Here is a 26841-nt window from a genome sequence, read left to right as displayed (position 1 = left end):
TCTTATTCTTATATCGATTACCATAAAGGCTTTATTATTCATAAGTATATGAAATGTATTATTATTTAATGGTTTATACTAATAGGTGTACTAATAGGTATACGTATATAAATACAAACTATAGCTAATTTAAAAAACTCAAAATTTGCAGGTCTACTATGTATATAAGTATATATCGTCATTGTCATTGTAATGATTACTGGGATGGTTGTTTTTGACAACCAATGATTAATCATTGCATACAAAAACGATTCAAAGTGAAGACTGTCTGTCAGCTTATATTTCTAAGGTATTTTATTATAAATAGGTATATATTGATATACCTATTATACAAATGTATTATTCTATTGGGTATTAATAATACGGTAGATTAAATTAATTTTTACAACAATAAATTGCATACATTATATAATTATTTTTATAATATAATTTCATATAATATTACTATATAGTACATAGCTGTTATATAATGGGCGTCCTTAAGGGGGGAGAAAGACGGGGCACTTGCCCCCCCCCCCCCACCCTAGAATAAACATAATAATGTACTATGTAAGTATAAAATGTATAAAAAAATCTTCATTTATTTTTTAAATTAATTCCCCCCCTAGGAAAAATGTCCGGGGACGCCCATAGTTATATAAAATAAAATCATGTATAAATAATAAATATAATATAATTAAATATTATTATGTTTATATGTCTGTTGGTTACAAAATATGAAAATAATTAATGTTATAATTGCCGTTGTGTATTGTAAAGATGTTTAAATTCTTCAATGATGTCTTCTGGATCTAATTTAGATACCAATTCCTATTCAACAAATACTAACATCATTGAATCTAATCGATTTTTACATTATAAAGCTTCTTAGCTTTGTTTTTTTACCAGCCTTAATTTTGAGAACATTTTGTGACTAGCATTGTTACAAAAAAAGTTAAAATTTTGTAAATATTTTGAAAACTATTACTTAGGTATATGTAAAAGTCAATAAATACATATAGTTATAAATACATAGGTATCGTAGAATGATATAAATAGATTTATCATAGAAATACTTTAAAATGAATTTGAATATTTTAAAATTTTTATTGTGTCTAGTAAATAGGTATTTAACCTATTTACCTGCCTAGCCTAACCTAACCCAGTGAAAAAATTCAAGTTTTTACAAGGTTGAGATTTATATTTTTTAAATTATAGTCTATAGGTAATAATAATCAATAGTATTTTAATAATGTTTCCATCATGAATTAATATTTTTGTTAATATTTAGGTATTTCGTCGAAACTTTTATATTATTTTTTAGCTATTTTAATAAAAATCTTTCAAATTAAACAATTAAAAATATAGATTACTAAAAATCAGGAAGTTAATTAATTTTTAGTGGTTTCACCAACAAAAATAAAAGAAATCTATTCAAATTTTATAAAATATAAATTTCATATAGGTATATAGGAATATTTGTATTATATTCATAATAATATACAAACATGGTATTATTATATAATATGTGCTTGCAGGCTGCAGTTTGGACAATAGCTAAAATGTGACGATTGCCTAGCTTGCTGTGTTTAATAATTAATATTTTCACGGGTACCTAAAATACAATAATAATAATAATATATATTAAGTATACCATTTATTATTATATGGTAAAAGGTCTTATTACGTATATTATTATTAGTAGTAGTATTATAAGTACCTACAATAGGTAGGTAAAGGTAATGGTAACTATAGTAACTATTATATTATGTGTCTTATAGTGTCTCATATTATTGTATCGACTATAGTAGCTTCTCTCTCACTCTTTCACCGCGGGTGGCGACGACAACGTGCTGCCAGATACTAAGTCCGGTATATTATGACTGTGAAATTATTACATATTATTTTTATGATTACGCATTATGCGACGATATACGATATTCAGAGCGCTTTTTATTATTATTATTATTATATATACTACTTATATGCTGAATCTACTTACCTGTAGTATATAGGACATAGGTATGGTTGTTTGTAAACACACGCCCGTCGAGACCAAACCACCTTGGCCCACAGACCCAGTAGGTCAACATCAAGCCGTAAACACAATATGTGCGGTGAGCCGAGACGCCATTGGTTTATAAAATGTTCTTATAATTTACATCTCTGTATAGATATGTACGAGTGTACAACAAAAACGAAATCCATATTCAGTGAAAAATAAAGAGCCAAGGGAGAGGGGAATGTATTTAATATATCGGCTATATTATCGGTTATAGGATAAAAAGTAAAAACAGTCATGACTACATAGTGTATAGTAAGTGTTAAGCACTTTTTCAGATAGATCACGACATCAGGTACATAAAAATATACAACGAAAAATCAAAAATGATTTATGAGTTAATAATGATTATTATAACATAGTCTAAACGATTTAGGCGAGGCTGTGAGAGGGGGTCAGAAAACTTCCTAATATGCACCTTTAACCACTGTTGAAGTATACAGGAAGACATGTATTTGATTAACCTGCATAATTATGACGTAATACCTAGTTATAGGAAATAGCTATAATAGTGATAACTGTCTATGTTGTACTGTTGTAGTATACTTGGCGCAAGTTTAATTTATTTAAATTTAAATTTTATAAATAAAAAACCGGGTAATTCACCGTTCTGCCTTATAGTAAGTTTCGAGTGTACCTTCTTCATTATTTAGTAGGTAACTGTAAATAGATGTGTTAAATTTGAATCCAATTATCTAATATGATAAATTATTGTACCTAAACGGATACGAAAAAATGATTCTGAGCGATGGAGATTGGAAGATAAACTATAAATCGATAATGATATTTTATATTATTATTATATTAATAGTGTCTTCTTTCAGTATTCGTACCTTTGTATTTTTTATATTATTTTATTGATGTATGAATCTCTTGTGAGTAAAGATATAATAATTACTCTTACCCATAATAATGTGTTGAATATGTAATGTCTATGATTACAAAACATAATAATAGTGATTAGTATTGAGTAGTAGTCTAACGACGATTGTGATTATTTGAAGTTTTATTTTCAAGTGTAAAAGAATAAACTTAAAAAAATCTTATAATAAGCTAATATTTAGAAAAGTAATACTTAATAAAGTAATTGAATAGCTGATTTTTCTTGAATAACATAGGAAACAATATAAAAGCTGTAAAAAACATTATCATTTAACCAAATAGTTTTGGTAAAATTTTAAAATAATGATATACGATATCGATTATCTACAACCAAATAAGCCTTTGTATAAGCTACAACCAAATTTATATCTAGTTACTTTTAAGTAGCTGACAAGCTTCTTATGTAAGTTTAATTTCTGAATAGTAAATAAATAAATGTAACCTTGTTTATAAAATGTATCTGAAAATAACAATTTTAAAGCTTGTTGGAATAGGAGGAAGAACTTTCATTTAAATTATAAAAAAAATCAGCAAATAGGCAAATTGCTGATAAGTAGAATAGATAGGTATAATTAAAAATTATACCTTATCAATCATAAATTCATAACTAAAGTACTTATAACTTTTATTAACAGGCTAAGGTTAATAACAATACTCACTTGTAAATCAAAAAACTTAACATCTACATAATATGATTTATTACAAGAAAAAAATAAGTGTTTTTTTAATACTGTTTATAAAATATTGATAATATTTAGCTAGACTCATATAGGTTATAGTATAAACGATGTAAAATGCATTACCGAACTTATCAGTTATACAAATATGTATAGAGAAGTTAGTTACAACAATATTCCCTAAAGATTTTTACTTGAAACGCATTTTAAACCTCGATGTTCTAAATTGATAAGTATAATTGGTAAATTAGTTTATGATTTTTAAAACTAGTTTAAAATTTGTTTGATTCAAATACCTAAACGACTATACGAGTTAATGTATTATTGGTTTATTACGAATCTGTGACGTGTAACATACTAACGTAGGGTCCAATAAGTCAGGCAAGAAATGCTCAGGCAGTTGCTAGTTGGGTAGTAGATATTGATAGAAATAGAATTGATGGAAGAATAAAATATGAACGATATTATAAGAGACTATAAAGACTAAGTGGTTTAATAGTAATTTTTTACAAAAGATGAATTCTACAATGTATAGAGCATAGGCCTATCTATTAAATTGCATCAATTGCATTAAATAACACGCGTCAAATAAAATAACACATAAACAACATTTATCAGTATTTTGTTATATATGCCGCAGTTTACAAACCCTGGTCATCACTCATTACAGGCACGTTTACAGGGGGGGAGGGGTTGAACCCCCCGGCCCCCTTCCAAAATAATTTCGAGTAACGAGGAAAAAATTGTTTTATTATGTCGCGGCACAATTTGTATTACTACATTTTGTAAATCCTCCCGAAATTTTTTTTCGTATAAGTGCCTGACTCATTATTACATAGATTAAATTATTATAATCGAGCCTAGTCATAAATAAAGATCATAGTAAGAATAGGTAAATTACACTCATATAACTTTTTAAGTCATGTATATTATACAATTTTTAAATATACTGACACTGTATTCTTAATTAATTAAAAACGAAATACCATAGTTAACTATTAAAATGTTATATTAATAATATAATATTAAGATTTTGCAATACAATTTTATATATTTAAATATTAAGCAACCCTACTCATACAGTAATACATAAATCAAGAAACCCCTGTAATATATTATTAAAAATATTTTCATTAAAATAGAAATATTATTTCCATTAAAATTTAAAATAAACCTGTAGGATCACATAAACAAGAAAAACAAGTATGACATAATTACGTAGATTATTAGTGGTGGCACCAAGATTTTTCTAAGAAGCCAATAATATATAATATAATATTATTATATTATGGTAGGCACAGAGTACAAACACTGAAACACATGATAGCTTGTGCATAGGCAGTTTTTTAAAGGGAGGTACATTAATTTAATATTTAAATTTAGAGAACCAGCACACAGCCAACATCCATCATTGAGTATTGCTGCCATACGCTCACATTAATAAGTTGTAAAATATGTTTAATTTTTGATTATTTCTTTAAACAAAACATATGAAAAATTGTATAATAAATCCTAACCTAATCTGAAGTATTTTTAACATAAATATATTTTTAGGTTACATATTTATATCGCCAAGGGTGGGGCTTTTTGAGTTTTGGTTTTGCTTATAAATTTTAAATCTTAATAATTATTAGTATTACACGGTTATTATTCTTATTTATTTTTCATCAAAATTTAGTGAATCGAAAGGCTTTAAAAACAGTATTTCAATTGCACACTCACAGACTGTATCTGTTCATTACTGACATTATTATGGGTTATTAATTAGCTTAAAAAAATTTTAATTAAAAAACAAATAATACACACGTCTAGACGATAATAATAAATACGTACGATAAATATGTATAATAAGTGCAAAGCAAAATAACATGGGAATTAATAGTGTATGACACCAATACTGATCAGTGATCATGTGACCACGCACGCATATACGTGATGAGTTGATCAGTACCTGCACGGCCGGGCCTGTCCAACTTCCCAAGGCTTATAGTCTATAGATTATAATCTATACATTTTGGGAGACTGTCTACGAGCGTTCTATGTTTTGTTATCGATATTATCGATAGTAAAATATAAAAATTATTTTCACTGTGCGCAGGGGTGGATTTAAGGCACTGCAAACTATGTGGCCGCCATAGGCGCAACTAGAGCTCTATTTCTGGGTGGCTAAATTGATATTAGTAACCCGTGGGGGCTTTGCCCCTACGTCACTATAGTATTGTTAACATATAAAATTAGGTGGGCTACAGACAAAACTGGGTGGGCTTAGCCCACCCAAGACCCCCCCTAATTGCGCCTATGGTGGCCGCACAGGGTGGCACATTTTGAAGGGCGTAAAAATTGTATTGAATTTATTTTATTTTTTATGTAATAAATTTACATAATTTTTAATTTATTTTACCATTTAAAAATTTTGAATGGTGTATTTGGATTTTGTATTCGTTTATTTTTAGTAAAGGAATATTAATTTTTTCCCAGGAACTTGTCGATGAGGTCGACAATTGAAATTACCCTTCGAGCATTTGTCTCAACACCAGCTACTAACTATACCGTCGAACGTTCGTTTTTTGTTTTATAAAGAGTGAAAAATTATTTACGATCAACTTATTTACTATGCTGCAAGAAAGATTAAATTCCTTAGCCATATTAACTATAGAAAGTGACTTATCGTCATCATTATTCATTAGGATATGGAGATATCATTGAGGACTTTTCAAAAATGAAATCTAGAAAAAACAAAATCTATGAACAGTTAACATTAAAATCACCTATATTATAGCTATATGTATATTATTAGTAACATTATTATTTATTTTTATTTGATTATCTATCATATTTTTTACAATATACATCTATACAATATTTGAAATAAATTACTAGAATAGTTTAAGAATATTTACAGTTTATATACAATAAAAAAAAAATAATAATAATTTAAACTTTATGCTTATTATTCACAGTTATATACCTAGTTTTTATGACCCGACTGATTAGTATTGTAATTTTTTTTCACTGCGTAAGTTTTAATTTTTAATTTCTTCTTTCTTTTCCCGATACGACGACCCCACCGGCCGTGAACGAGAAATGACGATGGCGACGTTGCTACCTATAATATTACTATTTGGTAACATATTGCGGCACCGCGTCAAAATCCGAACCAGTGGCAGTCGCAATCAGACACTCGTTGAAACAGTCGCTAATGTGCGTGCACGCACCAATGGATAACCCTACATCAACTTATCTAAATAGTGACAATAATTTTGTAGGTGTTATAAATAATATTAAATGATATCGGGCAACACATAACGTCCACAGTCAACATTTTGGATTACGTTTTTTATTTTTTAAATTGAACAAATATGACTACCAATATGAACCGGTGGAAAGGCAAAGTAGCGTTAGTGACTGGCGCCAACGGAGGTATAGGGATGGCGATCACTAAGAGACTGTTAGATTTGGACCTTGCAGTCGTGGCCATCGACAAGCAGACCGAACTCTTGTTGGTAAGTATCCACATTAACTAAACTGCAGCAGTTTGCTTGTTGATTTGTGATGGATTTCTTATATATTATACAATCTATATACTAGGCATACAGTAGAAATTTTTAACCCTTTCTGCGTAATTAGTAATTTTAAAGTAAAGCCACGGGGCTCTCACATTTATATTAATTAAAATATGTTAATTGTTAGGACATTAAATGTTAATCATTAAAATCAATACCTGGTATATCCCGTTTGCGTACAAGTCCCCAAAAACGTTTGTCATCAAAAAAATTGAATTAGGACAATAATAAGTTACTTACTTAAAAACATTTGAAGCTACTCTATGAACTTCTGGCTCTGAGTCACCACCCAACAAACCACTAATTAAATTTGAAATATGTTTATTGTTCGTCGTATATTATTCTTTGTATATATTATACAGTATACTACATTTGCAGCTATGTGAGATTGTGAGACAACACCGGCAACTAGTTGTGTTCGTTTAAAATAAACAATATGGTATAGGTTAACTTGTATTGCATAATTTTAGCTAAAACAATATTTTCATTAACTTTGCATCATTATTTAATAACGCACTATATATGACAATTTACAACAATATTATTGTTATTTATAATAGATACAATTAGAAATAACATCGGTTATAATAATTTGGTGTTTAGTAAATAAAAGTAAATTTAAAATATAAGTATATATAATTATAATAATACATTCTATGGTGCCTATAAAAAGTGTTTTTGCAAAACATAATTGACATTTTTTTTTTTGACCTTTTGAAAAACGTAAAATTTCTCATAATAAATACAGTAGGTAGGTATTTTTTTTTTTTTTTTATAAGACTCGATACTCATGTAGTATATATTCTAATCTTTCTTTGGGTATATCTTTAGATTTATTATACAATTATTACTTTCTGAATACCTACAATTGGAAGCCCGGTGCGTTGTATTGATACTCGAAAAATTTACCTTCGACGTCCTGTTAATGTAAGTTTTTCAGTGAAGTAATTATTGGAGGTATTTTTGCTATCATAATGCATTTCACTATTTAAAATTCAAAACAAGTTTTTATTAATTGTTCTTACAACAAATAGGCGTATTTTGTCTTATTTAAGTATAAAAATTTGACTTAATCAATTTTTTTAAATATTCTCATTAGATTCTAGTATATATTTATGTATTATACTATTAGTAAATTCTAAAAGTTCTATCAATTAAATTAATATCGGTATTCGGTTGGGACATATACAACTCGTGTGTATATTGAACTTAACTAAGACACCTTAGACACCTAAACTATTTAAACGCTTAAAAAAATAAATAAAACAAAATATAGACGCCAATAGCTTTTAAATATTAATAGAATTATTGAAAAATGAATAGGTACAAATAAAATTTATTAAAAAATTGAGTACCCACGCAAATATTAAGTTATTTATTTTTAACTTCAGTGTTTAAGGCTTTTTACTGTACAATATATTATTTACAAATTACAAAATACAAACAGCTTCGAAATGTGTAATAATTTAGTAACTAACTACTATCATAATGAATAGCAATGTTTTAAAAAAAAATAGAAAAATGGAAAGTAAAGACATAATTATATTATTTTTTTTAATTTGTTATCATCACTTATCATATAATTTTTATACGTGAATACTATCAACACTTTACTGATACCTGTTATGACATCTCATACCTTTTCTTGTTGGATAACCGGTTAAACGTAATACATATGAGTTGCTACAATATTTCATCGCAACTATTTTGATTTGCATGCCAAATTTTTATTATGTCAAGGATAAAGATCAATAAAAAATCATTAATAAAACACATATCAAATGTGTATTTAGGGAGTAGTATGAAATTCGTTTTGGTCCCCTGCGGCACTAGGGCTCACACTTAAATGAACGTGTTTCTATACTTACGTAAGCCACGTATAGTATTATGTGTGCACGCATCGTATGTACCGAGGAAAAGTAAAATCTATCTCGAAAGAATCTGGTTCCGTCGCTCTTCTTCGTTTCATTTTCATAATATTATATAGTGTACCGTTTCAGTGTTTCTATAACGTAAACAAGACGTCTGTTATAGAGGTTGTTACTTACTAGTTACCGCAAACAACCTATACGGTTATTGACTTTATATATATACTCTATATATTGCATTATTGGTAGGTACATATTAAGTTAAGATATTATGTTTATATATATATATATATATATATATAAAGTCATATATATATATATATATATATAAAGTCATATATATATATATGTTGTGCATTCGCAACGTGCATAAAGCATACAATAAATGTGCCGACGTTTAGTAATGGTTTAATAAATTATATATTATTTTGATTTAAAAAAACAATTATCTTCATAGAAATTGCAGTGGTACAATGCACTCGATCCTATACACTAGATAGGTAATAGCTTATAGGTATAATATAATAATACGTATAAATTTTATTATTTATTTTTAGTTAACTGAAACTATTATAATTTATAACACAATAATTAGATTATAAATTAGGTAAAATATGATTAAATTTAAGTTTAGACAAATACACACGTACAGACACATTAATTTTATACTTGGGTAATTTTTCACGCAATAGGTATTTAAGCTTATTACTTCCTACATTAAGCATATCATATAGATTAATCAATCATTGTAAATTTAAATATTTTGTAGATTACATTATATGTTCACATATATAGGTATGGATTAGATAGAATAATATTGGGTATAGGAACCCAATAAATACCTATTATATGCCTATATTAAATCCGAGTACGATTAAACGGTGTAAAATAAAATAACATGCGCTTGATATAACATAATATTATATACTGTTTAGGTAACCATTTATAGGTATATCAATAAAATCGATTTATTCACTAATTATAATTATATGTATAATATACTGTATAGGTACTATACATATGATAAATTGATAAACATGTAATTATATATATGATGGTTTCAATCAATGACGTGTTGAACAAGCGCCGTACCAAGCCATTTTTTATCCTGAGGTAGAACTTTAGTAGTTATGCACCACCTAGGTGATTGGGGTGACACACTCGCCGTTTTTAATATTTCTTAATAAGATACTAATAATATAATAAGATACTAAAATATCTGAAAATTAGTAATTAAGTTTAAAGCAATACAAGAAATACAATTTTTAGCCACAAGTATGTAATTCTCAACATTATATCTACGGATCGATGAAAAGTCTTATATTATCAATAATATTTTTTCTTAAGTAGCATCATTTACGCCCTCTCCCCCCCCCAACATCAGACACCCAAGGCCTCCCACGCCTCACCCTAGTTACGGCTATGGACTGTTGAAGTAGATTTTTTGAGGAACTTGCCCTCAAGATCAAAATTATTGGGTGAGTAGTTGGTTATATCAAATAGTCCGAATAATAATGGATTTAGTGAGATAAAACGTTTTTAATAATAATATTTTTTAAATAAAAGCTGTAGGTGCATGGGAGGTAAAATGGTAGTTTGCCTCTGGTCTGAAAATTGTTCAACACGCTATTGGTTTTTAATAATTTCGTGTTAGATATGACATTGATTTTGTACGATATTGGTTGTTTAAAAAAAATTAATATAAAAATATTATTAAAGTAATAGGTATATTGATTGAAGTCTATGTAATGTATTATTTACTTATAATATTTGATAAATATGTTTATCTATAATTGCGTATAGGAACTGAAAGATGAAAAAAAAACTACGAACCTCTACCCGTTAAACGTGGATTTATGTCACGAGGAAGAGATTATACGAGCGTTTCAATGGGTCGAAGAAACGTTCGGCGGCGTCGACGTACTCATAAACAACGCTGGCGTCGGCGGACGGTCTACACTCATAGGTAATGTGCATGCATTAACTATCAAACGATGTTAACAATATAATATAATAAATGAATAACTATTATTATTAATCAATATTGATACCTAGCTACCGCCTACCATCCGCAACTACTATATAGGATCTAGGTTGTGACCTAATAGTTATCTTCGAAAATGCCGTCAGTAATTTAAAATACAGTAGGTAGCGCATATTGTTATGAATGTTATGATGTCGTATATGAATGGTTCAGCCGATGCAGGAGCCATAGGCGCCCGTAAAAAATTTTCTAGAGCGGGGGGAGCAATGCTAGAATTTAAGGAGAAATATTTTGATTTTACTATATAGGTATACAATTATCAATCGACTGCAAATAATCTAATCTAATGTTTTTATAATGATGGTAACCTATTATTTATATAACCAATTTCAAGTTGTTATATATATAGTAAATAGTAATTTATCTTAAAACATTCAATTAAAAAATAATTTTGAAAAAGCCAAATGCCCCAGCTTGCCCCCCTACAGGTGCCTATCGCCTATGTAAGAAGCTAGGATGCCCGTGCACCACTACTAGCACTACTACTCTCTTGTAGTTTATTATATTATTATTATTAAAATGATGGTGGTGAGAAGGAGATGTTTGCTAAGTACAAAGTTCTTCAATAATATTTTACTTAACAGAATCGATTCTTCTATACTTTATCAACCTTAGTCAATTTTAAAATTCCTTCTCGTCTTACACGTTCTAATACAATTTTCCATATTCCTAGAGCCACCACAACTTACCAACAAAACAAACCAATCATATATGTCAAATTACTATAATACCAATAATAATCCTACCTTCTTGGATTTTCACTCTTGATTGTTGATATTCTCTTTGTACATAGTTTTATTTTTCTGAAATCGTAGCTGTTCTGAAGCTTTTTATAGGTATTACTTGTTTTTGTAACGGGGGTGACACTTGCCCCCAGTGCCCCCCTGGATCCACCTTTGACCTATACAGCTATACTGTAATAATTAATACAATTGTCTCAAATGTAAAATGGCGAATCCCATATAATTAAATAAAATAAAAGATAAAAGTATAAGACGTTTACAGGGAAATACGGCACTGCAGAGCGAATGAATAATTAGAATGGTGAAATTAAAGTTTATCGACTCGTCGAGAATTTAAAATAATTTGTTAAGTATAGATTATATTGTACAGCGTTTGAATGTTTAAGTGTTTAAATACACTATTGAGTATTTAGGTCGGGAGTGAGTGCCGCGTGGGTAGTATGCATAAACATACTCAGCTGGTTTTGTATCGAAAATAATAGTATATAGGTACTGCAACTGCAATGTGAAATATTTAACACGCACGTGTCACAATAATATAATTATATATACTATTAAAATGTGAATGTCTATATGGCTGTATTGAGTTGCATCATTATTCATTTTTCAAAAATAATGTCATTACTCATTACTAGGTACCTATAGCTAAACCGGTGTACCTACGTCAACTGCAGTATAAGTAGGTATATGAGTTTTGATGATGATAATAATAATATTATGTTCACACTTATTTGTTTAAAAATTAATTTAAATTAAAAAAAAACTTTAATACTTATCTACGAGTAAAACAGTTATTAATGCTGTACGTATGCAATAAATATTGAATTACGTAGTCGCCACTTATTGGATTCATTATCTCTTATTGTACTCATTTATTTTCTCGATTTTATAAATATTTTAAAATCAAATCTAAAACAACATTTTTGATGAAAAAAAAATCATTTCTATTTTTATTTTCATGAGTAGTTTTTTTTCACATATGAATGACAAAATACATTTGAAGTATATAAATAAATATACCTATATCTGTGTATAGTGTATACATAATAAAATTTTTAGATTAGAAATTTTAAAATTATTAGTACAAGATTAAATTACATTTTTATTACAATGTATACCCAATGGATGTATATTTTTTTACTCCAAGACTCTTTTTGTCTTATTGACCCATTTATTTAGAATAGGTTTGGTTAAATACTCGTAGTAGGTACTCTGGACCGGAAGTGAGTCCATTAATCAGTGACTATACGGGAGGTCGGTAATTGGGCCACATTTTATTAACCTGCTTCATATAAAATATTAGCTTACCTTTTACTACCCGGAAATTAGGCCACAAATGAAATCTATATTTTTAAAATGTATCTGGAAATTATGCCATAAATGTGTAGGGCATAAACCAATTGCGCCCAACACAAAATTTTGGTTTAAGGTCAGTATACCAATTGCGCTCCTTATATTTTAGGATAAGTATATCAATTGCGCTTGTATAACACATACTAGTATGCTTAAAAATAAAAACTTATTCATTGATCAATTGATTACTAGTTAAAGTGATGACTGGGTATAATACAGTTTATAACAGTATCGACAGTATCGGCCACTAGCGGGAATTTTATGAAACGAATTATAATGTTTAATGTAAGTTGTAACTGGTATTTAATTTTGAATATCTGACAATCAAAAGATAACTTGTAAAATGCGAAAAAAAATTACTAATTTACTTCTATTATATTATGTATTAATACAAAAATGTAGGTATTATATGTGTATCATGTGATATATCTTATATCAAAGATGAATCACAAAAAAATTGCAGGTTAGTGTTTTCATTTATTATATAATAATTATTATAAATAACTAATACATTTTCTTAGGTATTGTAAAATGTTTTGAGCGCAATTGGTATATAAAAAAGTAATTTTAGGCGCAATTGGTAAACTGCCAATGTATAACACAAAAATATACAAGTATGTTACGTTTGTTAACTAATTTATTTTTCCAATACATAAAAATACAATTATTTTTTTAAATAATAAGAAATAGATTTTACAAATTCAAATCTGTCTTTTTTAATTTCATTAAGAATATAATTTTTTCAAATTAAAGTTTATTCCTTGGTTTTAATGTTCCTACGCTTCTAATTTTAATATTAACTTGATTGAACTCCTAATAAAACTTATATTAAATATTATTTTATAAAAATTTAAAATTTAATGGTGGCCCAATTATACCAGATACAATAATAAAAATAGTTGAAAATAGTGGCCCATTTGGAAATTACCGTACCTATACATTTTTGAAAAATTGTTAATTGCGGCCCCATTCTCAGGCGTCTTACTATACCACAGGTTTATTCCTGAATACATATTGTATTTTGTATAAGTATACTTATTTAAAGGACACTGGACAGAGGTAACTAGGTAAATAGCAAGTATTTCAAGTACTTGTATATAATATATTATCACTGCATAGTATACCTATATACTCCTGGCAGGATCGAAATACCTATATAAATATGATAGGCACATCCGCACATCGCACATATGTATACATAATAAACACAGATTAACATTTTACAATTATTTTATATGTACGATGTACTTACTACCTATACAATAGGCAATAGTATAATATGACATTTAATATTTTAAATTATTACATACACAGTAACATTAGCCACTACGTTATAATACATTATATAGGTGCCAATGGTACTATACAGTATACAGGCATACAGCGATAAATGTATTCAAAAACCATCGTCGAATGGTGTGTTATATGGGTTATATCACATTTTAAAATAGTATCAGTTCACCATGAATTATACGAATATTACATACAATAGACGAGAATGTACAACACTCATATAGTTCGTACTTACATAATTTGTTAATATCTAGGTATTGGGTGGATATACCGTGCTAAATAAATTAAGTTCATATAAAAGTTAGTAATGCAAAATCAGACTGTTCAGTTTTCAGAAAGAAAAAGCGAGACGATTGTGAGATATTGGTGATTGACTCGAGAGTACTCTAAATCTGTTATTTTTTTGCCCTACATAACCATTATATACCAACGTATTATTATACTTTGGCGCCATCAATATAATATCATATAATAATAGTATATTACATTAATACGTGATACAATACCTATATTATATTATTATTATTATTCTAAGTAGGTATATAATGTGCTGTAGGTTACCAGATATCTATTTATATAAGTATATTAACTCTGTACCGACTGTAACCAATTTGGCAATTGTTGCGTCATAAAATGTTCCATAGCTTATTTTAATATAATATAAGCACTCTATAAATGTATTAGGTATACATAATACATGTATAAATATATACACGCCATAAAAAGTTAAATTTACCATATATAATTTATTAATGATCAGGAATAAAATTCGATAGATTATAGGTAGTTTAGGTAGTTAAGCAGGTAGTAGGTACTAGCTAGATACCGAAACACATCAAACTTGCAAGAGTTATATCGTTATATACTTATATGATTTAATGATTATTATTATAACTAGGTGAGAGGTGCCTATAATATATCGAGTTAGGATTTGTACTTATACAGGTAATAGTAATACCATTGATTATAAATAGTAATCAATGGTAATACAAATTCGTTAGGTAGGTAGGAACCTGGAGAATCTTAATAACTAGACTATTAGAGTACGGATTTTGAAGCAATAAAAAACTAAATAAAAGCACTTAAAATAAAGCAAAAAGCATGCCTATGCATAAAGCTTTATAAAATTTCCAAAATAGTTTTAAAAAAGTATTAAATTTAAACCATTAGTTTATTAAATAATTTTAAAAAATGTATAATAATAAAATAGATTTCTACTCGCAAGACTGCTGTTTTTCTTCTTCCACAGTTAATCTGTAATTTTGTTTAAGATAATTTATAAAAATAAAGTCTGGCGCACGACAAAAAGTTGTCAAGAAATGGCTGAACCGTGAACAGGTCCCTACTCATATAGGTACATCGTATATCAATAAATTAAACTAAACATAGAGATAAAATCGATTGATCCATGACCTAGAAACACATTATATAATATTAATAAAGAAATAAATATTGATTTTTTGAATACGTTTACGTATTATGTAGGTTGTAAGTAAGTATATAATATAGTTATAAATTTATAATACACATTATAATTAGTCCACCGTAGTAACTATATAGTGATAAATACTTGCGTCCTAAAATTTAAAAATTATGGGTAGGTACCAATCAATTTTTAAAGTTATAGATATTAGGTAAACATTTTAACATTGTAAAACGCAATAAATCCAACTTATTATTCTTATTTTTAAAAATCAATAAATAATTATAGTTATTTCCCAGAAAACTTCACTATAAAAATTGTCAGTAATAAGTAGGAGACAAATGGAAGGTTAACAATAAAAAACGGCGGTATTGTGTTCGATCTTTAGTGTTATTGTAAAAATAATAATTAACACCACCTATAGAAGTAGAAAAAAATAGGATTAATTTCTTTTATTTCAAAATAATAGATGTGTAACTATACCTAAACTATAATTAATTAATTACTCTACGTAGCTCTGTTAATTCATCAATTTATATTTGGTTTAAAGCAAATTATCAGTATTTGTTTTAATTAGAAAAAAATCGGTTATTCTAAATTTATATTTTGTCTTTTTAATATAGACGGTACTGTATCGGAATGGAAAAGAATATTGGACGTTAACGTTATAGCGTTAAGTGTTTGTTCACGTGAGGCGGTAAGATCCATGAATAGTCGTAATTTAGAAGATGCTCACATTATTCATTTGAGCAGGTACAAAAAAAAATGATAAGAAACCGTTAATCGTACATTTATACAATTTATTTAACTCACTGTCTTTTACTGGTAATTAGTAATCTGGCGCATTATGTTCCTTCATATGGTCCGTTCCACTTCTATTCCGCGACTAAACACGCTGTACGAGCACTCACAGAAGGGTTGCGACAAGAATTAAGAGCATTGAAAAGTCCAATCAAGGTCACGTGTCTCAGTCCTGGTCTTGTGAAATCATCAATTTTCAAAAACTCCTTGGGAGAAAGCTTTGATAAACATTTATACGAAGCATACCCCAGTATTTCTCCAGCAGATATAGCATCTACCATTGAATTTGTATTGGCTACTCCTCCACATGTACAAGTAATATAATTTCTCACAATTTTATTTTTTATAAATTAATTTTTTTTTAATAATACTAAAATCTTTTGATTTAAATACACTCATTATGTCCATAAGAATTTTTTTAATATTCATCAAATTATAATCAATGATACAACCATACAATTCAGATTATTTATTATTAAACATTTAAAAATTATAAATTTTCATTTTATTGCCAGGTATTTAAGTATATAGTTTTGTTTATTTAAAACAAATTATGATAGGAAACCGTATTTATTTATTTTAATTTTGGCCTTCACAGAACCATTACAAAATGTAAGTATTCCATAAAAAGTACAATAGTTCTGGAATCAAACAACAACCTTCTTTTAACTGTTACAATTTAGGCTCATTAATTCTTAAAAACTAACAGAATTTTCATACAATGGATTTAAAAATACATTTTACTTTCACTTATTCATATAATGATATACAAAATGCCTCTATGTAATAATTTCAATCACTCAAAAATATATAATATATATATATATATTATATATAAAATACAATTAATGCAAAATAGTAGTAAAAGAAACGACAATTGTTTTAATAAATAATAATGAAAAAAAAAATAGTATAAAATGGTTTTCAGAGAAAATAGTATATATATATATATATATATATATATATATATATACGAGATTATAAAAAAAATAAAAATGATTCATAAAATAATGTCATAATGTAAGGAAAACAATACAATTAATGGATGATTACAATCTACAAGTCTTCTGTACAGTGATTGATTTTAGTTAAGTAAAATGTAAATTTAAAGTGAAAATGTATAACAATACAAGAATAAATCGTATACTATAAAATATAATATAATATATTATACAAATGTTATCACAGTCACAACACAGAAGACTAATAATTAACATGATATCTTGCAAACACATTAGTTGGCATACAAAAAAATTGTACGCGTTAAAATAAATACAAAGCTTCAATTTATCATTAAAATGTATGTAAAACTCTTGGAGAACCATATTCCAAAATATTCATATATCAGAAAATAATAAATATTCAATGTACAATTTTTTCATAGTTTAATAGTTATAACAATTTGTTTCAGGTGCAAGATATAATCATCAAACCTATAGGTTCAGAGGCGTGATTGAAATGATCTTCAAATCACAAGAACAATATATTATAAGGTTTATCTCAAAATAAAATAAAAATGTATTAGTAAATCATATTTATCATTAAATTACAAAGTCTATGATTTATTAATATAAATATGTATATATAATATATACATACTATATATATAAGAAAAAGAAAAAAACAATAATAAAATAATGATTCTTAATATTACAATATTTTACTTGATATTTACAAAAAAAAAAAAAAAAAATTAAATCAATAGTTAGAAGAAAACAAAATAAACATTGATGTTCATATGATAATTTAAACAAAATATGTAACACATAAAGTAAATCACAGTTACTAAACTCGTTCGTGCTATTTAGTTAAGTTATTTTGTAAGTGATATCCTTATATGTTAATGTTATTAATAAAAATGTTTATTTTGTATTTTATACAACATCCTACAGTTCATTCACATTTATTCATTGGTTTTAATACCAGCTGTTATATAAGTTATGCATACATAAAATAAATATATGAATACAGAAAATCTAAACATAGATAAAGTTCGTTTTTCCTCTCTTTGTTGTTATTTTTTTTTTGTTTCTTTCAGTTTACCATACTAATCCAATCAAATAATGAATAATCCTGTAGTGAGCATATGATGATGCAATAAAAAATAGATGTAATATAAGGAACCGTACACAATCTTGTTGGATAACAGCTGTTTGACGTGATCCTTTGTGACTAGGGAATTCACCAGTAGAATAGAATGTCTCTAGAAGACGTTCTTTTTCTTCCCAACGATCAAATAACCATTGAGTCATTTCTTCTTGTTCTCTAGGAACCTGAAAATATCAATTTATTACAAATAATGCAATCAAAATGTTATTTTAAAAAATCAACATACAAGTGAACTGGGAAATAATCTATAGTACATATGTGTACGGCAAGCTCTTCTTTGACCCATAATGATAGTGGGTAAATCTAATGGTCTTCCTTCAGAATATGCAACTGTTACATCCAAAATCCATGCTAATTTGTCGGTATTTTCATCTACAATAATGTATTAAAAAATAATGTATTAAAGTTGGTGAAAAAATTTTTTATTCTATATTGGTAATAAATAATAATAATTTTAAATATTTTTATGTAATAATTTATAGTAAGAAATTATATTTATATAAAAATTAACAGAATTGCTTACTGAATTCGGTATTATTGTTAGTCACACCACCATATTTTGTTTGTTTTGGTGAAAGTTCATCAATGATTGCTGAAAAAGCTCCTAATCTTGGTAACGTAACATGTTCTAATAAAGGTAAATTGTTTTTCTGCGCATACCTTTAATTAATAATTATTAATCAATATTTATGTGCTTAATAATCTAATTATTTAATTTATTTACCTTTGACTAGCTTCTCGTCTTTTTCTTAAAAATCCACCTTCTGGAAATAAAATAATTAATTTTCGCTGACGAGGCAAATATGATCCACGAATATGAGTCCTTAATTCTCTAACAGCTTGTTCTCTTTGATCTTTACCCTAAAAAAATTAAATAATTAATAATAAATTTTTAAAATTTGAAAGAATGAAAAAAAACAACACTTACTGATAAGATAAAAAAATCCTGATGTATAATAGAAACAATACCAAAATTAGTAAACTTGAATATCCTGTCCATGATCCACATAATATTGGGCAACACTCCGGCCTTGGAATTAAAATTTGTCATCAGCATTGGCACATCTGCTGTAGATTGATGATTAACTAACACCAGTGTACGATCATTCAAACATAATCTAATATCATCACCCATTTCAACAACTATAAAAAAAATAAGCATTACACATTTAAATATGTTTAATCAATTGAAATAAAAAATATATCAAATATTATAATTTTAAAATTAGTCAATTTTATTAAATTTAAAACAACTAAAATTGTTCATTAAAAAAAAACATACAATCTATACTAATATTAGCACAATATAAAAATAATAAAAAATAATGAACTGAAACAAATATATATGAAGATATGAGAGAGGAGACAATCCAGCATCTCTGAGATAATGGGACAAAATTAGGGTATTTAAACATAGTGAATTTATTTTTGCAAAATTGATAATAGAAGATATTACTTACTGTCATAACCAGCTGACCAAGACCACATAGAAACCATTGCTAATAGCCAATGGAAAAATAAGCCTTCAAGTTTCCAATATAGATTTGGATGAATCTTCCGCAAAGGGAAAAATATAATCATCCAAACACAATATGTTGGTATACAATAGATGTTGTTGATGAGTACAAATAATATACGGATGATTACTTTGCAGGTTACAGTAGCTCTAAAAATAAAAAAATTTTCTTATTTAAAATAAAACATATTTATATAAAAATACAAAATTCAAATACTTTTGGTTAAAAGATATAACAATTTTTGTTTAATAGAAATTTCAGACAAAACCTTTATTTCAACAATTAAGGTAAAATGTGATAATAAGTGAAAGGAGAAAAAGAAAATATATGAAAAAAACAAAAATACATAATTTATCGAGTGGAGTAATATAGGTAGAATAAGATTCAGTGAAAAGTTTTGACTTTATGAAAGAGGGAGATAATATTTTATTTAACAGTGATAAATGTAAAAATTGTTATTTTATTATTATAATTATTGTTAAAATTAATAAATTAATTAATTAAATTCCATAGTTAGACCTCAAAAAATAAATAAAGAATATTAGTATATTTAAAATTAAATAAATTATTATCATAGTTTTTTTGGATGGGAGTTTGACAATAACCATTTAACTATCCTTCATTGAGGATCTATAAGCCCTTGTGCAATAGTCGTCGTCTGCCAACTACAAAACTTAATTTGAACAGGATATTATTATATCTTAAACTTTTTTATTTAGCTTTCAACAAATTGAACAGAGTATATACAGAGATGATTATTTTTAAAACAATATTTACAATAGGAAAAAATTTTGCATATCAAATTATTATATAATATAACTTTTAAAGTAAGAAACAAAATAACTAAAAAAAATACAAGATACTAGTAAAGTGTATTTAAATATATATATATGTAATATGTATTATATATTGAAACTAGAGAATATTTTATAAAACGTAAAATAACAGTAAATAATAATTTATTAATAATAATAAAATACCTAATATAATCTTATTTTAATCACTTTGATTTTAGAATAATTATTTAAAGATTATTAAGAAACAACTACTTTACATCATCCTTTAGAAAACATAAATATATTGAAATAATATATAATTTATTTTTTAATTTAATTGTTTTTTACAATTTACTTCAAGGTTTGTTATATTATAGTAGGTATATAAAACATTAAAATCATTCAGATAAATATTAATAAATAGTTAGATAGTTAAATTATTATGAAAGAGTTATTAGGCTAAGCAGTTTAAAATAAAAAATAAAAATAAATATATCTAATTAAAACAAATGTATGTTTAAAGTTAGACTTCATATGTATGAATAAGGGGAATGAAATACATTGAAAAACAAATGATCTTATTTATTTTTGTAAATAATATTAAAATGTATTTATTTTGAAATTAGAAATTATAGATAACGGTAACATAAAATCAAGGTACTTAATTATAAAACAATTAAACAAGCAATTTTAGTAATTTTTGATCATTTAATTCAAAACAAATTAGTTAAAAAGGACCATTAAATATTAATTACTATATCATTTTTAGAAAATCAAAATACAGTTAATTACTAAGTATCAATATAAATGAAGAATAAATTGTTAAATATATTTCAAATTAAAACTGTAAAACAATCAGATATATATTATAGTAGATTATTACATAGTACGATTATTATATAATAGTTATTTTAGTAGTTATTGATCAATTTTAGTGTTTTTGCCAAATATTGTATTAAGCCAAATTTTTTACAAATACTACATTATAATATTACATTATATAAACAAAGATGTATTTATCTAATTGATAAATGTTTATTACAAATTGTAATAAAATATTTAATTTTATATTAACTAATTAATGAATTTATATTTAAAATTGTGAACTCATATGCCCGCACACGAACATGTTCAGTGGGGCCCATTATCTTCTTGAAGAATAAATTAAATAATATATATCCATCATAATAATACATATTACATAGGATTTTTGACTAAATATCTATAAAATATTTCAGTACATAGATACTTTTGGCAGAAATCTTAACTCTGTTATATTACTTCGAAATGTTTAGTATTTATTTTGTTCACATTTTTTCAGTGGTTTTTTCTTTACAAACAATGAACATAATATGGATGGTGGATATAGTTGTTAATTATAATAAATAAATTATTATTACATATCACATTTTTTTTACATGATAAAGTAGGTAGTAGACATAATTTGTATCTGTGCTAAAAATAATATAATTAAATATATTATAAAAAAATATTGAAACAAAACGATTGGGAAAAATGTCTTTATAATATAAAAAAATTAAACTTTTAAGACATTTTGACTTATTTTTTATAAATTTTCCAAGGGATTTTCTGAAAAAAATATAAAAAGTAGAAAAACTGGTCAAAAAAGCAAAAATAATCATAAAACTGGAAATAAGCATCTTTTTAAAAAATCGTTGAAAAAAGCAAAAAAAAAACACTCAAATTTCATAATTGAACGTGTTGTAACATGACATACAATTCCATAGCACTCTGCTACATTTTAAGTCAATCTATAAAAATAAGCAAATGCTAAATAAGTCTCGAGCCCTGGTAATATTAATACTTAGTACTACAATAGTTTGAGAAGCGCTGCTTGAATAAACAAATAATTTATAACTATAATATATTAGAAAAAAATAAATAGCAAGGATTAATATGGTCATACACTATACAAACAACAGGAATTTTACTTTTACTTAATTAATTCCTTTATTTTTATAGTTAACAAATATTCTTACATCAAACATAATCCATAATATACACTTATGATCAATCTATATTATAAAAAACTGAATAAATAATACTTAATTTTTAAAAGAAATAAAATACTTAATATAAATATTGATCAGATAAAAAAAATTAACATTTAGTAAAGCAAATACATATTATTGTAAAGCAAGTAAGTATTTTGAAAATACTCTTGATACAAAAATAAATAAATTGAAATAAATAAATAAGATTATTAAAGGCTTTTATAATAAGATTGAAAAGATTCTTTGATCGTTTTTATTTTATATATAAAGAGATAAGAAATAAAGAACATTTTAACTTCAATAATAGAGATATATGAAATAAATTATCTAATTATTTAAATATCAATATAATTTTATTGAAAACACTTCAAAAAATTATGAAAAAGTAGATAGGTACCTACCTAAAATCACAATTAAAATAGGTACTTATGCTGGGTTACATAAACAATCATTTAATGAATCAATAGCAAAACCATTGATTTCTTAAACATAATTATTTAGTAACCAAAATTATTCAATTAAATTCATTAATTATTTATGCAACTTAGAAATATAATTTTATACCTAGTTTAATTTGTAATAGTTTAAATGCAATTTTTATGGTTTTTGTTTATGGTACAATTGGAAAATAAATTACATTTTAAATAAAATGCAAAATTGAAAATATGTATTTATTTTATTCATATTAAGAGCCAGATTTAAAACTAGGTACTAACTAATAATACATTAAGAGGATTCTATACCTCTATGTGTTGTCTCCGTCTTAATGTCTTACAAATTACAAATAAAGCAAATTTGCTTTCAGTAAAATCATTGTTTTGTTGTTATTTTTAATTTTAGAGCAAATTGAACTATTATCTAACTTAAGGGTAAAAATATATGTTATCTGTCATCGGTTTTTTAATATTTTTAATTTTTAAGCAAGTTATGAGTATGTACAATACTCAAACATAAAAATGCTCATAACTTACTTAAAAATTAAAATATCATAAAAAACTGACAAGAGATAAGAGATAATGCCCTTACCTTTAAGTTTGATAATAGGTAAATTTACTCTAAAATTAAAAATAACAACACAACATCAGATCTACAGAATGCAAATTTGCTTTGTGACAACATACGGGTATAGCATGTTCTTAAAAAGACTATAAAATATTTAAGTTTCTTTAATTATGATAAATAATGATATAAAGAATGTTTAAGTCCTAAAGAAACATAAATAAATATATATGAATATTAATACTTATTAATAATTAAAATATGTACCTTAACACAATTAATTATAAATCATGGGGTACTAATAATACTTAACTATAGTTTAAAAAAAAAATATAATAATTCATAGAACAGGCAAATAACAATTGAATATGAACAAGGTTATAGCAGTTTTGCAAAGATAATTAAAGTGTAATGCACAGATTTTAATACAATTATTTGGCCTTGAAAATAACTATAATCCTACATATATTTTAGTATTTTACCTATCTATTCAAATTATTGTAAATCGATAAAAACATTAAAACTTCAATAAATTTCTACCATTTTTAAAAAATAATTTTGTATATATAAAATTTAAAAAAAATCTATACAACTTATTTAGATTGGTAAATTCATAGAAAAAATTTAGGGGTTTTGGTATCTAACACTTATCTCCCTAAAAAACAATAATATAAATTAGTCATATACCTAAACATACAGATATAAATTTCAAGTTGTACCTAACCTAAAGTAAATAAAAAATATTTATTTTAGCAAATTTATTATGGAATTATTAATCATGCTTACGCCTACCTACATGGCAATAAAAGTAACAATCTCGTAAACAAGGACAGATAAATTATTTCAATTTAACATATCAATGATGACTAATAATTAATAATAAACCAATTATTTTGATAATAAGTAATGGACAGTACAAAATAAAAATTTATTCAATTCCAGATCCTTTCCTGTGCGAACATCATATTTTAAACAAGTCACAAAACTATGTACAAACCTGTAACCAAATTTTTTCAGCCGTCCGTCTGGCATCTCTATGCTTAAGTCGGTTTTCATATCGATTACACCATGCGAAAAAAAATTCAAAAAATGAAAATGGAACGTTAAACTGGAGTTGCTGAATGTAGGTAGCACACGTCGGTTTGTTTGGAATATTATTTTATTAAATAAACGAAATACAAAGTCACAACAGCGTCGAATACTCGGACAGACGAGTGTACTCGCGCAAAGGGAGAGGCACTACCGCCCAACGAACAAAAAATTGGCTTGCCGACGGCCGCAGCTCACATCATTTTCACTCTTCGTGCGTCTGTAGTCAGTGGGTGGGAGGATGATGAGCGGGTGGTAGCGCGTGCCGGATAACGTGTCGTTTGAGAAAAGTTTTTCACGTTCAAGAGGTGGTCGGGAAGGTGGGACACGGTTCAAGCAATCTCGTGTAGGGGTTGTGGAAAACTTTCGACGAGAGGAGCACTTTCGGGTGTAATTCACTACGAATGAGTAATAAGTAAAGACAGTAGAATTTCACTCGCCTATCCACAATCTGACGAACGCATTTACAAACGATGAACACTACGCACAGGCACCACAGTACTAACTAGTGAGTAGTAACACTAGTAAGTAGTAACTACTGAGTAATGAGTGTCGATTGTCGAAAATAATTAAAACGTATTATCTACAAAATATAACATATAGGTGCTACTAACTGTGCAGACGAAAATAAATGACCTTAACGTTAACATTTAACACACTTTAACAACCGCACGACTGGTAGCTGATACCTACTACCGTGGTAACCAACCGGACGGGAACCACCGAAATTTTATTGGCGCGATTGTTGTTGTTGGTTATATCTTGGTTAGTTCGTTGATTAATTCTTGGATCATATACATTTATATGATCTAAGATTAATTATAATTATAAGTGATAACATGCACGACGCTGACATTGAACTCTATACGATAATGTTATCATGGTTCAATCCATAGAGTAATATTACTCTATGGTTATTACTCTATGGTCCAATCACAGAATTAGAGAACTTACTACGCTACTACGGTTTAGAATGTATTTACCTACCAATTTACCATCTATTTACTATTTAGCATTAAGATCGTTAAATCCAGTATCTACTCGATACTACCTATACAGTTATTATTTAATAATTTAATATTAGCATTGATTATAGAATAGAGTGAATAGATTATTAAATATTAGTCGACGCTAAATTCAAGTTAAATTATAAAATTTTTTTTAAATTATCGTAATTCAGTCAATTTTTACTTTAAGACATGTAGTTCGTAGTTGGGAAGTAACTATAATTTTTAAAAATACGCCTGCCTGATATTTTTAAAAAGATTATTATTTGTATTTATAATAATACGGATTTTACTGCGTAGGCCGTAGATTATAATATAAGAATTATGTCCAAGTCCAATTGTATATTATATTATACGCATACATGAACAGGAGAGTAAAAGTTTTAAATGTTCATATAAATGTATTTTTAAGTACCAACTACCGTTTTTTAAAAATCTTTCAATCTAATGTATAATTAGTTCGTGAACTTGAGTATTACTTGAAAAAAAGGAACATAGAGCATACTATAAACAGACAAACAGTACCATATTAACAAAAATAACTAAATAAAACAATAACTAGGTATAAGCAAATACATTAAAATTTAAATGAGTCATTAGATATTTGCTTCACTCATCAGTAATGAACTAATGACTAATAA

At 26.4% G+C, this 26841-nt stretch overlaps 2 protein-coding genes across 2 annotated transcripts; one reads left to right on the top strand and one right to left on the bottom strand.

Annotated features, from left to right (window-relative positions):
- Positions 1–6749: 6749 nt before the first annotated feature.
- LOC132929055 (dehydrogenase/reductase SDR family member 11-like) lies at positions 6750–18234 on the top strand. The gene is made up of 5 exons (XM_060994100.1): positions 6750–7103; positions 10835–10997; positions 16511–16640; positions 16721–17003; positions 18100–18234. The coding sequence occupies exons 1-5, from the start codon at positions 6960–6962 to the stop codon at positions 18139–18141; spliced, it is 762 nt and encodes a 253-aa protein (XP_060850083.1). The 5' UTR covers positions 6750–6959; the 3' UTR covers positions 18142–18234.
- Positions 17240–25824, bottom strand: LOC132929054 (acyl-CoA:lysophosphatidylglycerol acyltransferase 1-like). The gene is made up of 7 exons (XM_060994099.1): positions 25102–25824; positions 20258–20463; positions 19726–19940; positions 19522–19658; positions 19321–19457; positions 19024–19169; positions 17240–18961 (listed from the first exon to the last, which is right to left on the bottom strand). The coding sequence occupies exons 1-7, from the start codon at positions 25158–25160 to the stop codon at positions 18728–18730; spliced, it is 1134 nt and encodes a 377-aa protein (XP_060850082.1). The 5' UTR covers positions 25161–25824; the 3' UTR covers positions 17240–18727.
- Between the last annotated feature and the right edge of the window lie 1017 nt (positions 25825–26841).

Source organism: Rhopalosiphum padi, chromosome 4 (assembly GCF_020882245.1).
Source record: "Rhopalosiphum padi isolate XX-2018 chromosome 4, ASM2088224v1, whole genome shotgun sequence".
Taxonomy (NCBI): domain Eukaryota; kingdom Metazoa; phylum Arthropoda; class Insecta; order Hemiptera; family Aphididae; genus Rhopalosiphum; species Rhopalosiphum padi.
Note: the sequence above shows the minus strand (reverse complement) of the source record. Positions and strands in the feature narration are given on the sequence as shown.

Coding starts and splice junctions, on each gene's coding strand:
- LOC132929055 (XM_060994100.1), top strand. CDS start 6,960: ATGACTACCAATATGAACCGGTGGAAAGGCAAAGTAGCGTTAGTGACT. Junction 7,104..10,834: donor AGCAGACCGAACTCTTGTTG/GTAAGTATCCAC, acceptor AATTGCGTATAG/GAACTGAAAGATGAAAAAAA. Junction 17,004..18,099: donor CTACTCCTCCACATGTACAA/GTAATATAATTT, acceptor AATTTGTTTCAG/GTGCAAGATATAATCATCAA.
- LOC132929054 (XM_060994099.1), bottom strand. CDS start 25,160: ATGAAAACCGACTTAAGCATAGAGATGCCAGACGGACGGCTGAAAAAA. Junction 19,659..19,725: donor AGGATTTTTTTATCTTATCA/GTAAGTGTTGTT, acceptor TAATTTTTTTAG/GGTAAAGATCAAAGAGAACA. Junction 19,170..19,320: donor TAACAATAATACCGAATTCA/GTAAGCAATTCT, acceptor ACATTATTGTAG/ATGAAAATACCGACAAATTA.